This window comes from Dendropsophus ebraccatus, chromosome 4, assembly GCF_027789765.1.
Source record: "Dendropsophus ebraccatus isolate aDenEbr1 chromosome 4, aDenEbr1.pat, whole genome shotgun sequence".
Taxonomy (NCBI): domain Eukaryota; kingdom Metazoa; phylum Chordata; class Amphibia; order Anura; family Hylidae; genus Dendropsophus; species Dendropsophus ebraccatus.
The window spans coordinates 75,857,954-75,875,481 of record NC_091457.1 but is presented as its reverse complement, the minus strand read 5'-3'; the positions used below and the strand labels follow the sequence as shown (position 1 = coordinate 75,875,481).

Genomic DNA, 17,528 nt, shown 5'->3' with positions numbered 1-17,528 from the left:
GTTCCGTAGTACGAAACTTACGCAGTGGGAACATAGCCTCTCAGCGGGTTTTTTCATTCTACTGCTAGTATATAAACCCATAGCAAATGACAGGATACAGGATTGCAGTGGATCCGGTATGTGTGAAGGCACCCTAAATATCTTTTTAGTCTAAGGGTGGTATTACACGTAACGATAATCGGCCGAATTGGCCCGATTCAGCCGATTATCGCTCCGTGTACTAAATGCAACGATCAGCCGATGACAACGATCATCGGCTGATCGTTGATATAGGTTAGGACCTATTTTCGTCGGGCGCCGACCGTGCACCGCTGCGTGTAATAGCGGTGCGTGGCCGGCGACTAACGATATACATTACCCATCCACGTTCCAGGGCTGCTCCTGCCGTCCGCTTCTCCCTGCGTCCCGCGCGCGCTCTAGCGTCACAGCGGCCTGTCAGCTGGTAGGCCGCTCAGCCAATCACAGGCCGCGGCGGTCCCGGCCTGTGATTGGCTGAGCGGCCTACCAGCTGACAGGCTGCTGTGACGCTAGAGAGCGCGCGGGACCCCCGGGAGAAGCGGACGCAGGAGCAGCCCTGGAACGTGGATGGGTAATGTATGCCAGTTTAGCAAGGGCTGCAAGGACATCGGTAACGATGTCCTTGCAGCTCTTGTCAAACGATTATCGGGCCGTGTAATAGGTCCAGTAAACGAGCAACGATCTAGCAGATCGCTGCTCGTTTACAGGTATTATCGGGCCCTGCTCGGCCCGTGTAATACCACCCTAAGGCTATGTTCACACTACGTATATTTGAGGCTGTATGTTTGAGGCTGTATAGCAACCAAAACCAGGAGTGGATTGAAAACACAGAAAGGCTCTGTTCACATAATGTTGTAATTGAGTGGATGGCCGTCATTTAATGGCAAATATGTGCTGTTATTTTAAAACAACGGCTGTTGTATTGAAATAATGGAAGTTATTTACCGTTATATGGCAGCCATCCACTCAATTACAACATAATGTGAACAGAGCCTTTCTGTGTTTTCAATCCACTCCTGGTTTTGGTTGCTATGAGGACCTGACATGAGGACCAAATACAGCCTCAAATATACATAGTGTAAACCCAGCCTTAGTCTTGCTCCATCAACCGCACAGATGGGGCAGAGCATTGTTTGCGGGCTAGCAGAGCTGCTTTTTGTGATGGAGATTAAACACTGCTGCTATTGTGTTTTGTTACTTATAACACTATTGATTTTTGGATTTTTTTTTTTTAATTCTTCATTTTTTTCCCCCCCGATATCTTAGTTACATTATACAAATGTCAAAAATAATTCCCGCTATCCTTGTGATACAGATGTGACATTTCAAGTAATATTTACCGGAGCTGGTTGCAGGTATAAAACGGTACCAAGATCCCAGGGCAAGGTGTGGAATGTCTTACACCTCCAGCCTCCTATCCCCTTACAATATGATCCCTCCTAATAGACAAACTCATGAGTAGCTTAAAGAATGTCTGCATAGTTTTAAGTACATAAGTAAATAACAGAATGTGATACTGGGTTAGATTTTGTGGGAAAAGGCAAGAAGAGGCTTTATGACTTGTGCTTCGGAAGTTTTTTACTTTTAGGTATTACTTTAAAGATCCATGCCAAATTTTACAGGGAATAGCTGTATGGTGCCAGGGCTGCAAGTAAGTGCAGAAGAGCTCTTTACATGGCTTTGTAATGGAAATTATAGAGTAATGTTGGGTAAGGAATAGTCATTTGCTTTGTAAAATTGGCACCTGGCAGAGTGGCTGCTGTGCTGGCCGCTGTTGATACCTGCTTACTGGGAAAACAAGCGTTGCCATGTAAAGTTTATTATTTTCTGCTTTGTGTGCCATTTTACTTTTATTACTTCAAACTCTCTGTTGTTTTGTATCATTTTGAAGAGTCTAGAATAAACTGCTGATGCTTTATTCCCTTTTATTGTCTTTTTTTCACAGTTTTTAAAGGAACTGTGCTGTTTTACATTGACTACACTTCATTGCACAATGATTGTGTTAGTGCCCCTCACCATTTTCAGATTTCCTAATTGTTGTCAGTGAGTGGAAGCAGTTTTGCTCACTGTAAGAAACCTAGTTCTGTTTTAATACAGTGTATAAGTCTATGCAGTGCTCTGTATTAGATGCCAGGCTAATGGTAACTACGCTACTGTATTGTAAACCGTTGCCGTTTGAGGAAGAGTAAGGGTGCGTGCACACTACAAAATACACGTGTAAAGGCCGCTGTGGATTCCATCACTGGCCCCTGCTCACGGCAGCATGAATCTCGGCCCGTGCCATAAACACCATTTTATGGCCGGGCCAATTCCGCCGTCCATTTAAAATAAACAGTTGCATTTTCTTTATGCCTTGATTTCATCTGGTCCCCTCTCAAACAATGACCACTTGATTCACAAAAGGCGTGTAGATTATACATCTGCATTTGGATTTGGACCCATTTGCAATCTCATTATAACATACACAATTATATATAAGAACAGGGAGATGTCCATGAGCAATGTAATCAGATTACTAACACATGAGTAATCTACGTCAGTAGTTTGTGAGTACAGGAGCTCTGTTCTTCCCATAGTCACCTATTCATGCTGTACTATTTCTTCTTGTATTATCCTTACAGCATAGTGGCTACCACCCACAAGTCCCACTAGTATAATATGCTACAATTTTATTTGCAAAAGAGCCCATAAACCTTATTGTCTATGTCCTGTCAGCTTGTCATCACATGTATTAATAACATTTTACTACAGCAGGTCAAATTATTAAATTTTGTTTGGATGGCACAAGTCTTATAAAAGTCTACCGTAGTCATAACGTTTGGATGGGATCTGTCGATCCTCAGCTTAGTTTACATTTTTTCTTTATTGGACCTTTTAATTGTTTTTGTGAAGGTCCCACTGGTATACATAAAAGAATCAAATACACTTTTAATATGCTGTTTATACATTATCACCAGAGGGAATATTAAGAGCTGCATTGCTAAATAAGGTCCCCTCCCCCGACCCACATAGTACAGCAGCTGGCAGATGTGATGCTGGTAGTTGGTTTTTTTTTTTGCATAGAATTTGGCAGCATCCCCAGAAAAATAGAGGCAGTAGAAGTCAGAATTGCACGTGTAGAATTGCCTTAGAGAAACTCCCTATATAAATTCCAAATATCTAAAGAACGGGCCATCTACCGCCTGTGAAGCTGACCAATGAGAAGTTGCTTTTCATATGACATCACTCTGCGCTTTGACAGCTCTGCGGAATGTACGTGGTGTAGGAGGTGGTGTGTGCATGGAATAGACTGTACTTTACACAAGTGGTGCTCTGTCATAGCCATGAATGACTGATGTCTTCTGGAAAGGTCTGCAGAGCAACTGCTCCCCCAAGTGTTAGGAGATCATCTTGTCCTGGCACATGGTTAATCCGAAACTCTTACACAGAGTTCCAGGTTTATTATCATTAAAGCAAGGTTCACAGCTATTTTTATTTGATTCTCTATTCTTTATTGGCTAACAACCAGTCACCTTCCTTTATTCTTCTTTATTGGTAAACACTTCCTGCAAATCTTTTTAATTCATTTTGACCCACTAAGCAACTGCCCATATGTGTTTTAATGGTGGCCACCAAGGGGCTTTGGGTTGGGCCGCCCCCCTTTTATGGCAGCAGCCTGGCAAACGGTCTCTCATGTGGGATCATGGGACCTCTGTGGTTGACGTGACAGCCTGGTTCCCACACTTACTGCCGTGACTAGATAAAACTCTAGTCACAAAAGAATAAAAATAGCTATTTTTAGTTAGTTCTTTATTTTATGTATTAAAAAATGCAATGACCTGATTTATAAAACGTAATCATTATTTATCCGATATGGTGAATGCTTACTAAATTTAAAAAAAAGAGAAAATGACTATCTTTCTTTCTTTATTGGACTGGATGATCTGCCTTCCAAAAATTAAAAAGAGTGATCAAAAACTTTTTTGTACCTGAAAATATTACAAAAAAACAAACCTACACATTGTTTTTTGCAAAATTCCCCTAGTCATCTCCGTCAAGAAATTTTTTTTTTATAGGTCTTAGAATGTGGCGAACCAAATTATTATTCTTTCTACTAAAAAAAATATATAAAAAGTTGGAAAACAACTAAATTAATTTGGTATCCCTGTAATCTTACTGACCCAAATAATAAAATAACAATATTTTAATAAAGTGTGAATAGCGTATATTTAAAATGCAAAAAATTAGGGACCAAAATATAATATAATAATATAATGAAATTTTTTTCATTATCCTATTCCAAAAAAATGTATACCGTTTAATCAGTAAGTTTTATGAACCCAGAATGCTTCCATTAAAAAGTACAACCTGTCTTGAAAAAAATTAAAAAGTTATTGCACTGTTGCCATGATGAAAAGAATGAAGAAATTCATTTTAGCAATAAGGTCCAAATTGGATTGGTCACTAAGGGGTTAAACACAATACTATACAATTTTCAGTGCCTATGAAAAATATTTAAAGGGGTAGTGCACCCAAAAATGTTTTCTTTCAAATCAACTGCTGCCATGAAGTGCCAGAGATTTGTAATTTACTTCTATTAAAAAATCTCAAGCCTTCCAGTACTTATCAGCTGCTGTATGCCCAGCAGGAGTGGTATTATTTCCAGCCTGGAGAGCAGGAGAGGTTTTCTATGGGGATTTGCTCCTTCTCTGGACAGTTCCTGACATGGACAGAGGAGGCAACAGAGAGCACTGTGTCAGACAGGAAAGAAAACACCACTTCCTGCTGGACACACAGCAGCTGATAAGTACTGGAAGGCTTGAGATTTTTTAATAGAAGTAAATTACAAATCTCTGGCACTTCATGGCAGCAGTTGATTTGAAAGAAATTTTATTTTGGCGCACTACCCCTTTAAGGCTTGCTGTCATTTTATAAACATTAACCCCTTAACGACTGCGGCCGTACATTTACGCCCTGGCAGCCTGTGCCTTAACGCAAATGGACGTAAATGTACGCCCGCGGTTTCCCCGATCGCTGCGTGTGCGATGGCCTGCTATAACGTTAGCTTCTCGGCACGGGGGGGGTGATTAACCCCTCCCGTGCCGACGATCGCCGCTATCTGCTTATCAATTCAGATCAGCCGATATTTTACCTTTCAGCGATTTTACCTTTCCGGGTCATCGATGAGCCGGAAAAAAATGTCGGTCGGTGCTGTCCGAGACAGCACCGACCACCATTACTACAAAGGTCCCCCAAAAAATCCCTCAAAAGTCCCCCAAAATGTAAAATACCTGCACTGGACCTGGACCTGGTCCAGAGCAGGTATTTGGGCGATACTCACCGGATCCCGGGGTCCCGATCGCTTCTTCCGGGTCCGCGGCGTCCTCGTGTTGTCTTCGGGTGTTAGGCTATCTTCGTCGGGTCCGCTTCGGCATCGTTCGGGTCCCTCGTCGTCTAACATCGGCTTTTTCCGGAATTTGCTCTCTACTGCCCCCTAGCGGCTGATAAGTGTATATAATACACTTATCAGTAGCTATAGGATGTTAGGCATGTAGTAAATGTTTTTTTTTTTTTTTTCCAATTTTTTTTTTCCAATTTTCCGCACCCTACCGCCTCTGAGCGCTGATCTGCATCGCACGTAAGTGCGCAGCTGATTAGAAACTCCTTCTTTTTAACGTAGGATGTTTTTTTTAAATCCTACTGCCACGGTCTGCTGATAAGTGCCACACATAAGTGCGGCATTTATCAGCAACACCTTTTTTGGCGTAGGGTTTTTTTTTTATGCTTACTGTTAAAATAAAACGTAAAAAACACTACTTTACACTACACTAAATTGAATAAAGTTTTACACTACACCACTACGTAAAAACGTAAAAAACACTACTTTACACTACACTAAATTGAATAAAGTTTTACACTACACCACTACATACCCCATATACCAATCCACATATAAAAATGGCCCCCAGGGTGTTTTTGGTGTCGGACGCATACGCGTTTATTGCATCCGACACCGAAACAGCCAGTGAGGATGAATGGGGGATCCTTTTTTCCTCCATTCATCCTCATCATCCAGTGACGTGTCTGGGGGGTAGCGTACGTTGCCCACCAGACACGTCTTTTCCTCCAGTACCTTCTCAATATGAGATCACGGTATGGCGTGAAATTCTACAAACTCTGTGAGAGTACCTCAGGGTACATTTACAGTTTTAGGGTAGGTGCACACTGCGGAATAGCGAAGGATAACCCTTCGTGCATTCCGCAGCTGGAACCCGCCGGCGAACTGATGCGGGCAGGTGCGTTTCTCTCCGCCAATGTCATATTTTCCATTCTATGCTCGGGTGGATTCCATCGTCCATCCAAAGAATGAACACGTTGGATGGAGAGCTGAATCCGCCCGTGCATAGAATAGAGTCTATGACACGTGCGGAGACGTGCGCGCCCGCATCAGTCCGCCAGCGGGTGCCAGCTGCGGAATGCATGAAGGGTTATCCTTCGCCATTCCGCAGTGTGCACGTACCCTTAGAGTGTTTGAAGGAAGGGACACCCGAATCCAGACCCCACCATGCCCCCCCCCCATCCTCGGAGTTAGTGGGAAGATCGTTGGGGAACTGATCTTCCCACTGCTGGATAAAGTTACCACCTGTACGGGGATAACTTTTATACCAGCACCCCCTCTTTTGCGGCACAATCCGAAAATATCAGAAGCAGTAATAAAGCCCTAATATTTAGCAGCCATGGAGCGGACCCAGCGCTATTGGATATAAAGGACCCCGAATCGCACTATGGAAACATTTTCCAGGTGACGTCCCCCACACTGGAAAACAGGAGACCCCAGAAGAAGCGCAGAGTGTGGCGTAACAGGGGGATCAGGAAGGACACCATTTTCCAGTGTGACACCTGTCCTGATCCCCCCGGCCTCAGCATACTGGATCGCTCCAAGGCGTACCACACGTCATTGGAGTTCTATATTTTCTAAATTCTGTCCCTTATTCCTATTTCAAGGGTCACGTTGATCCAGGGATTATTCTCATCGCCATTATGGAGTCGGGAAGGAATTTTTTCCCTGTTATGAGGCTACTGTCGTCTGCCTCACGAGGCTTTTTTGCTTTCCTCTGGATCAACACAGGTTGAATTTGATGGACACCTGTCATTTCCAACCTTATAAACTTATAATTGGCCTAATACCCCCAAATAAATAAAAAATTGTCCCTTTTCCCCAACTAAATAGGCATGGCCCCCATTCCCTTTAGAGGTGTGCCATGATGCAATTAAAAAGCCCCTGTGCGGCCAGGACAGTAGAAACCCCCCACAAGTGACCCCATTCTGGAAACTACACCCCATAAGGAATCTAACAAGGGGGGCAGCGGTGATATGGCCCCCTGGTGACGGCCACATTTGGGACGTGAAAATGAAAAAAATTGTATTATTAATTTTCACACCATATATTCTACATATGTGGCAGTCACCAGTGGGGTCCATATGCTCACTGCACCACTTGTTGGATTCCTTGTGGGATGTAGTTTCCAGAATGGGGTCACTTGTGGGGGGGTTCTGCTGTCCTGGCAGCACAGGAGCTTTGTAAATGCGATATGGCCTCCATCCTCCATTCCAGCCTCTAAATGGCGCTCTGTCCCTTTGGTGGCTTGCCCTGTGCCCATATGGCACATTATGTCCACATGTGGGGTATTTTCGTACTCAGGGGAAACTACCCTACACGTTTTGCGTTTATTTTCTTTTTTAACCCCTTGTGGAAATGGAAAAAATCAAGGCTAGACAAACATTTAGTGTAATTTTTTTAAAAATTTTTACTCTAAATCATTGATCTTGTCTTGATTTTTTCATTTTCACAAGGGGCTAAAAGATAAAAAAAAAACACAAAATGCGTAGAGCAATTTCCCCTGAGTACGGAAATACCCCACATGTGGACATAAAGCACCATGCGGGTGCAGGGTAAGCCTCCAAAGGGAAGGAGCGCCATTTGGTTTTTGGAGGCTGGAATGGATTTCGAGGGGCCATGTTGCATTTAAAAGGACCCTGTGTTGCCAAGACAGCTGAAACCCCCACAAGTACCCCATTATGGAAACTTCACCCCTCAAGGAATGTAACAAGGGGTGTAGTGAGCATATGGACCCCACTGGTGACTGGCACAAATGTAGAACAATGTGGCGTGAAAATGAAATATTACATTTTTTACACTATAATGTTGGTCTATCCTTGAATTTTTCATTTTCACAAGGGGTTAAAAGAGAAAAAAAACAATGTGTAGAGCAATTTCCCCTGAGTCCGTAAATACCCCACATGTGGACAGAAAGTGCTATGTGGGTGCAGGGCAAGCCTCCGAAGGGAAGGAGCGCCATTTGGATTTTGGAGGCTGGATTTGGCTAGAATGGATGATGAACACCATGTCGCATTTACAGAGCCCTAGTGCTGCCAAAACACTGTAAACCCCCCACAAGTGACCGAATTCTGGAAACTACACCCCTCAAGGAATCTAACAAGGGGTGCAGTGAGGATATTGACCCCTTGATGACGGGCACATTTGTGCCGTGAAAGTGAAAAAATGAAAATTTTCACTTTCATGTCACATTTTTCCACATTTGTGCCCGTCACCAGTGGGGTCCATATGCTCACTGCTACCCTTGTTAGATTCCTTAAGGGGTGTAGTTTCCAGAATGGGGTCACTTGTGGGGGGTTTCCAGTGTTTTGGCAGCACGAGGGCTCTGTAAATGCGACATGGCCCTTGAAATCCATTCCAGTGAAATCCAGCTTCCAAAAGCCAATTGGCGCTCCTTCCCTTTGGACGCTCGTCCTGCGCCCACTTGGCACTTAATGTCCACATGTGGGGTATTTCCGTACTTGGGAGAAACTGCGCTACACGTTTTGTGTTTTTTTTTTTCCTTTTATCCCTTTGTGAAAATGAAAAATTGAAGGCTAGAACAACGTTTTAGTGTAAAAAATAATTTTTTCTTTTTTCACGCCATATTGTTCGGAAAATCTGTGAAGCACCTGTGGGGTCCAAATGCTCACCGCACCCCTTGTTACATTCCTTGAAGGGTGTAGTTTTCTAAATGGTGTCATTTAGGGGTGTTTTTTTAGGTTTTGGCACCCCAGAGCCTCTGCCAACCTGAAGTGGTACAGTCAGAAATGACCAAATATAAAGGAGCCATTGAAATTCACTGGGCGCTCCTTTATATCTGAGGCTTGTGGTTGCGTCAAATAGCGCAATAGGGCCACATATGGGGTATTTCTATAAACTGCAGAAACGGGGCAATAAATATCTGGGTGCATTTCTCAGGTAATAGGTTTATAATTATGGAAAATATTGGATTACAATAAAATCTCTGCACAGAAAATTAAAATTTTCAAATTTCTTACACACTTAGCTTTTATTTCTGTGACTCTCCCTAAAGGGTTAAAAAACTTTTTGGATGTGCTTTTGCAAAGTTTGTGGGGTGCAGTTTCTAAAATGGGGTGCTTTGTGGGGCTTTCTAACATACAGTCCCCTCAAATACACTTTAAACCTGAACAGGTCCCTAAAAATATCTGATTTAGAAATTTTACTGAATTTCGAAATTTGCTGCTTATGTTTTAAGCTTTCTATTGTTGTAAAAAAAATTAAATATACAGTGGTGCCTTGGATTACGAGCATAATTCCTTCCAGGACCGTGCTTGTAATCCAAATCTACTCTTAAACCAAAGCAAATTTTCCCATAAGAAATCACAGAAATGCAGACAATTGGTTCCACACTCCAAAAATAATGATTTATTATTCTGAATAACATGTAAAAATAATGAAACCAACATTCAGAAACAGCAGAATATGTGATATTATAGGTTACTGTATAGCAATGGAGAGGATGGGAAACACAAGGGCTGACAGAGACTGCAGGGAGCAGGAAGGAATGAACAGGACAGATGTGGGCACATACATGCAGCTCTCTCTGTCCGGGGAGAGAGGGGTTACAGCTATGGAGAGATTACCTCCACAGTCCTGTCCCCTGATGCAAGCCCCAGCCTGAAGTGGATCTGGTATGATTTGGAAGGTGAGGAAGACCTTCTGGGTCTGAGTACAGGGCTGTAGACCCCGCTATGCAGACCATGCCCCTCCTCCATGCGCGCTCCCACAATACAGGGAGCTCTTAAACCAAAGCAATGCTCTTAAACCAAGTCATAATTTTGAAAAACTGTGAGCTCTTATATCAAAATGCTCTTAAACCAAGTTACTCTTAAACCAAGGTACCACTGTAGTTTAATAAATGCCGCCATCATAAAGTAGACATATTGCTAATGCTATTTAATATATAATTTATGTGGTATAACCATTTTCTGTATAAGGAGAAAAGTTTCAGAGTTGGAAAAATGCATTTTTTCAAAATTTTTCACGTTATTTTGGGTTTTTTTTCATAAAGATTCTTTATAAGTATTTTCTCCAGTTTACCAGAAATGTGAAGTACAATATGTCACGAGAAAACCATCTCAGAATCAGACGGATAGGTAAAAGCATCCCAAAGTTATTAATGAATAAAGTGACACTGGTCATATTCATAAAATTTGCTCCGGTCCTTAAGGCCATTTTAGGCTCTGTCCTTAAGGAGTTAAAGGCACAATTTGATCATACATTAGTACATTATATTACACCTTGGGCAGGACATTTCAGATCAGTGCATGAATAATGGAGTGTATTATTATTTTTTATTATTATTATATTTAGAATATGTATATATTTTTTTAATCCATTTGTCATTTACCTCCCCCTCACACATTGCACTATTTATAACACAGTACATGAGTTTTGCCTGGAGTGTTCCTTTATAGCATATATCTGTACTGCTAGTTCTCCATTGCCAATCAATCAAGCGGTGTGTACTTACTGTCTGTGCTGCTCTGTAATTCAGCCTCATCATGGAAAACAATCTGCACCCATGCCATACAGCACAGACACACCTCTGTGATACTGTCAGCCTGAGCATAAGGAGGATTTATCATGAAGATGCCGGATCACAGAGCAGCGCTGACGGTAAGTACCCACTGATTGGAAATGGGAAGTTGGCAGCATGGATACATGCATATCTGTGCTGTCAGTTTTCCCTTTAACATTGGTCAGCTTCTTCTCTAATGCACTTTAGGGTATGTTAGCAAGTATGTAATCCACTATGTATTTGAAGTTGCTGATTTCAGCTACCGTAAATATTTGTTAAATTCGCAGCTGATTAATTATGTATGAACTTACCCTTAGGCAGTACATACAAGGAAATAATGGAAAGTAAAAATTGGATGTGATTTCCTTAAAATATTATGTTTTACAATTAGATTTGACATTTGTGTATGTTGTGTGATATATCTTGCATATTATCCCCCCCAGGTATGGAGCATCACCTATCATAGCTGGCTGACATTTGTTCTACTGCTTTGGGCCTGTCTCATATGGATGGTGCGCAGCCGACGTCAGTTTGCTATGCTGTGTTCCCCCTTCATCCTCCTCTATGCAGTAACCCTCTGCAGTTTGCAGTATGTTTGGAGCATGGACCTAGAGAATGAGCTACCCACACAGCTAGGATTTATGAGGCTTTCACAGCTGGGGCTTGTCCGGGCCCCTTACCCGTGTCTGAACTTAGGAGCCATGGTCAGTATCTTTATTGTAATGTGCAGTCTATACATGATTTTTAGTATTATCTTAATAATAATCTGTCCTTGTCAATTAATGTATGTTTAAAAAAAAAAAACAATGGTCATTTTGTAAATGTGCAAATATTGGGGGTCCGACCACTTGGACCCCCTGTCATCTCAAAAACGGGGTTCCTGTGTGCTTCCTGTGAATATATTAGCAGTGTGCTTGCATGACCGCCCCTCCATTCACAGGGGGAGGTCACACAAGCGCACTGCTGCTGAATTCACAAGAAGCAGTGAGATCGCATATTTATCATCTATGCTGTGGATAGGAGATAACAATTTTAGTGGGGAAACACATTATGCTTAGCATCAATGTGCAGATACAGAAGTGTGATGCTTTGCTGCACTATTGCCGGGGAAACTCTTCTGATCAGGCCTTAAAGGGATATTCCAATTTAAAACTAACTTGTCCCCTATCCACAGGGTACGGATATTCTCTATGGAGCCTTTGGAAAAAGCCAAGTGCTCGACTCTCTGTGACAGCTCCTTTCATTCTCAATGGAGCTGCCGGAGAGCCGAGTACAGTACTCAAGCTCTTTACGGTGGCTCCATAGAGAATGAATAGAGCTGCGGGTCACATGCTGTACCTGTGGCTCTATTCAAAACAAAGGAGCCGAGGGCTGATATGGAGATTGTTATGGGGTACTGAGGTCAGACTCCCTGCGATCTCTTACTTGTCCTCTATCCTGTGGATATGGGACAAGTTAGTTTTCAGTTGGAAAAACCCTTTAAGACCCCTTTTAATGCTTATAATGAGCGAGTCCGGCAGGTTGCATACCTTCATGCTACACATAAATTACCTCCTTCATTGTTCTCCCTACAGCTTCTGTACACTTTGACTTTCTGGCTCCTTCTCCATCAGTTTGTCACTGAACAACTCCTGAAACGAAAAAGGGTGACAGCTGCTCTTGTAGAAGTGTCTGTGCCGGAAACCAGTGAGTTATTATACTGTCAGCATTGTTTCTTGCTCAGTATATTATTTAGATGAAACAGCAGTTTAATATCTCTGTCATCTCAGGTCAGTCCACAGAGAGGAACCTGCTTAAATGTTTTGGAGACCAGGTGATGAGCTTCTATGCCAAGTACTGGATATATGTCTGTGGAGGGATGTTCATAGTGGTCAGCTTTGCTGGACGCCTTGTGGTTTACAAAATAGTCTATTTGTTCCTTTTCCTTCTTTGCCTGATCATCTTCCAGGTGGGTACAGAAATAAAAATCATTGTCCTGTTAATGGGATACTGTAGAATTTACTATTTCCAATTTACACCATTTTAGTGTCAAATCAACTCAAAATAATAATGCACATGGCGAATTAGTACATAATAAAGAGTATAGAACAACTGCTGGAAAATAATAGTTGTAAATTGTGACCCACTAATTATTTTACACAGAAACCATATCACAGATATTACTCACAGGATAGTGTGAGCAATAGTTTCAGTAGTAACTTCCTTGTCTGTATTGTCTTAGGTGTACTACGCACTGTGGAGGAAGCTGCTAAACTTTTTTTGGTGGCTGGTGGTGGCTTACACAATGCTTGTCCTCATCGCCATCTACACTTACCAATTTGAAGATTTTCCTGTGTATTGGAGGAATCTGACTTCCCTTACAGATGAGCAGTATGTGTTTTTTCTTGCTATATGAAAACTCAACTACCATATGTTTTATACTTCACTAGTTTGTTCAAGTATTTACCCTAAACAAAACAAATATTATTTGTGGGCTTTGTACCATATGGCAACTTGGCCTCAGTAAGCTAAGCTGCTATACTGTACAGAGCCCAAGAACAGGAGTGTCCCTTTTAAAGATATAAACCTATACAAACCCTTTACCAACTCTGAATGTTTTCTTACACATTTTCTCTGTTTTATTTAGACTAAGTGCTATGGGGCTTGAGCAGTTCAGTGTGTCTGAACTTTTTACCAGTATCCTTATACCTGGCTTCTTCCTCCTGGCTTGTATTCTTCAACTCCACTACTTCCATAGGCCGTTCATGCACATCACAGATATTGCTCGAGCTTCATCATTAGCAAATGCAGCTTATAAGAACAAGTGAGTACTGAGACTTCTTTTACTATTCATAATATAGAGAAACGTTATACAGCTTTCTAAAATACCTTGTATTTTAATTTCCCACTATTAGTAAAAGAACAGATGTAGCAGATGTAGAAAAGTTTGTTTCATAAATTGAAAATGGTTCTGGGACAAGGATTTCTAAGCAAACTTTAAAAACTTGAATTGGAATCTGTGTTGTTTACTTCCAATGATGAATCTGTTCTGGTCATGTGGTGGTCACATTTGGCATTTCTCAAGTCTGTTTTCCCATTGCATCCTGAGTAAGCGTGTAAATTGATAGACATCAGACTACTTAACCAGTACATAATGGTTATTAAATGGCATAGGATAAAGTGTGGTCAGGTTTCTTTATCCCAAATATCATCTGAGCTAAATATACTAAAAAACAAACTAGCCGGGAACTCTGCGATATCTGTCTCCTCCCTGCATAGTTGGAGGCTTTTGTAGGTGTAGAGGGCAGGTTTATAGTCAAGGTGTAGAAAAAGTAAGTTTGTTAAAATTCCTAGCTAGAGTGTACAGCAGAAATATGTCCATAACAATAAGTACACAACACAAGAAGTTGAGGTAAAGAAGACAACAGACAATGTCTGAACATAGCCAAATAAGGAAGAGTAGCACTGTTTCTGGAAAAAGAAATGCAGCTTTGTTTTCTCTGGTTTAAGACCACCAACTTATCATGTATTGTCATGATTGAATCTCTTTTGTAGTGAAGCAAAGGAAGAAGAGGATACAGCAGCCTCTGCCAGTGACGAGGAGGAGTGTGCAGAAGATGAAGTAATACCTGAAGGTGAGGACCTTTAGAATCATGCCACCCCACCCCAGTGATTATTTCTAGAGGGCTTTAGTGCCAAAATGTTTTTCTGAACTGCCCTCCACATGGCATACTAAGCATTATGGAGTAGCATTGCAGTACAGAGACTTTGATGCTGTGGAGCATCTCAATGCTACTTTGGGCTTTGCAAATGTAAAGTAAATGAAGGTGAATTTAATACCACACAACCTTAGGATGGAGGTGGGGCTGTTTTTGCAAGAAAGTATCTGATTTTTTTTTTTACCTGACTAACCACTCTAAGGAAAAACCTAAGTGGAAAAGATGCTTGCGTTTTTAAGGAGCATTCAGTAAGGTGTAAAACTTTATAACTTCCCAATGTATGAACCATTATGCCAAACCCAATTACAGTTCAGTCATTGCAAGGGAAATTGGCCTCTTTGCAAGATATGAGGACAACAGCATTCTAAATACTGCTGTTGTAGGTAAGGGGCTTTGTTGCACATTTTGTATTTAGGCCCAGGATCTTCACCTATGAATGGGATGTAACCCTTTCTGTGACAGGGGTGTATCTAATACCTTATGGCAGGGTAGCAACTCAGGAGCAAAGTAAGTATTTGATACATCATGGATACTATGGATCATATCTCTGTCTGTGTAACAGTCAGACATGATTTTGGTCTTGTTTTAAAGATCCTTGACTTTAAAATAAGACCAGGATCATGCCACCACACTACCTTAAGTACAACCCTCTGAAGTGCAGACTAGCTTGAAGCTACTTCTGAGAATCTTATCTTTAAAATTGCAGCTGTAGATGCCATATAGCAAGGAATATCCAGATTAAAGTGAAGCTCCATTTTACTTTTACTTTAGATCCTGTGTAGAACAGGGGGAGGGGGCAGATACAAGAGAGGAGAGTGTGATATATAGTGGTACCTTGGTTCTCAAACTGCTTGGAACTCAAACTGTATTTTCAAGGAAAGTTTGTTTGCTTTGGTTCTCAAACTCTTGCTTGGTTCTCAAACACGTAGTATTACTTGAAGTACAGTAATACTACGGTATTCTAATGAAAATTTACCTGGAAGTAACACTTAGATTTCAAACTTTGCTCAGTATCTGACTGTTTTTGCAAGCATGGATTGTGGGTTGTACCTGGTGAGGGTTTAGCACTGGTGAGGCTTCCCATACAGTACAGTACTTTATAGAACTGCTTGAGTGCATATACAGTACAGTAGTAGTACAGTCAGTTCACCACCATCTCCTTTCAGTTACAGTGCTGGGTGGGGGTGGTCACTATACAGTAAAGGATGAGTGAGCAGTTGGTGACTACTGTACTAGAATTGCTGGTTTTGTTGAACATTTCTTGTTTAAAATGTGCAGTATAGTGCTGCTCTGTACTGTACCGTAGAGATTAAACTGGGTACTTTTCAATGTAGTAAATGAGTATTGTAGGTAATTACGGGTGGTTGCTGGAACCAATTAAACACATTTACATTATTTCCTATGTGAAGACACTGCTCTGTCTTCATTTGACTATCCAATTGTGGTGAAAATGTTTACATTTTTGTTTTCACCTGGTTTGTTGACTATATTATGTGCGACAGGTCTGATTTGTGGCCTATGCTGGCACATAAATGGATAGCATCTTTGTAGTTTTACAAACAATACATTCAGAGGGGGTGTGGCCTAGGCAGCGAGGGGAGCAGACGCATGTGAGAGCTGCTCCGTGAGAACCCTGCTAATACATTATCCTGAACTGAACACTGGTTACCTGCATTTTGGGGAGAGGACTGGCGGCATCGATCACCAACAAGATGAGCCCCACCAGAGCGGAGCGGCTGGCGGAGTATGCCCGTCATGAGGCCCAAGATGGCTTAGGCTCCTCACAGGCTCCGAGCCCGGAGCACAGCGAGGCCTCTGATGGAGAGGAGCAGCCAGGACCCACGCTTAAAGAGGTATCGGCACAGCTTACCTTCGTACTGGAGGCTATTGCAGCAAGCACTACCTCCCTTACAGGGAAGATCGAGGAGGTGAAAATAGATGTGGGGCTCCTGAGACATGACATGCAGGCGCTAAGAGAGAGGGTCCGCCATGTGGAAGATCGGGTATCCGGTCTGGAGGACAGGATGGAGCCGATCCCTGCAGCAGTTACTGCGTTGGAACACCAGGCAGAGGGTTGGCGCCAAAAGGCAGACGATCTGGAAAATCGCCTCAGGCGAAACAACCTGCGGATACTCGACCTGCCGGAGCGAGCTTAGGGGCAGGACCCGATTGCCTTCACAACTCAGTGGCTGACTTCCCTGTTGCCCGAGGTAACCTTTTCCTCTGCATTTGCCATTGAACGCGCTCACAGAGTGCCAGCTCGGCCTCCGCAGCCAGGGGCTCCCCCTAGACTATTTTTGTCCCGTCTTCTGAATAGCACAGACCGTGATTTGGTCCTACGCCATGCTAGACGCCTGCCAGAGATTGCGTATAATGGTGCTCCTGTTTCCATCTTCCCTGACTTCTCAGCGAAGTTACAGAAGAAACGAGCGGCATACATGGCGGTGAAACGCAAGCTGAAAGAGAAAAATATTCCTTACTCGGTGGCATACCCTGCACGTCTCCGAGTGGTAGATGGTGATAGAGCGGTATTCTTTGGGACTCCACAAGAGGCGGAGGAATGGCTCTATCGCCAGCACGACCGCTCTCCTAACCGCCTGTAGCTGGCTATTTGTCCTATCAGTCTCCACGTACAGGAGTGTTTAGCCACTACGGCTGTTTTGAGGCATGTTTACCGGTACCTGTTCCAGAGAAGCCTCCGGTTTGCTATATACTTTGGGCACGCTGTGCTTGCTTTCCTTCACACTGTGGAAACTGACTGAGATGATGGTGCTGTTTCGGATATACAGTGGTGCCTTGGATTACGAGCATAATTCGTTCCGGGACCGTGCTTGTAATCCAAATCTGCTCTTAACCAAAGAAAATTTTCCCATAAGAAATCATAGAAGTGCAGACAATTGGTTCCACACCC

General features: G+C 42.5%; 1 protein-coding gene across 1 annotated transcript in view; it reads left to right on the top strand.

Annotated features, from left to right (window-relative positions):
- The window catches only part of PIEZO1 (piezo type mechanosensitive ion channel component 1 (Er blood group)), a 186,348-nt gene that overhangs the window by 126,668 nt on the left and 42,152 nt on the right, over positions 1–17,528 (top strand). Inside the window, exons 12-17 of the mRNA XM_069966046.1 lie at positions 11,363–11,623; positions 12,494–12,605; positions 12,689–12,867; positions 13,141–13,289; positions 13,546–13,722; positions 14,454–14,533. Of these exons, the coding sequence (XP_069822147.1) occupies positions 11,363–11,623; positions 12,494–12,605; positions 12,689–12,867; positions 13,141–13,289; positions 13,546–13,722; positions 14,454–14,533 (958 nt within the window). The remainder of the gene's footprint in view (positions 1–11,362; positions 11,624–12,493; positions 12,606–12,688; positions 12,868–13,140; positions 13,290–13,545; positions 13,723–14,453; positions 14,534–17,528) is intronic.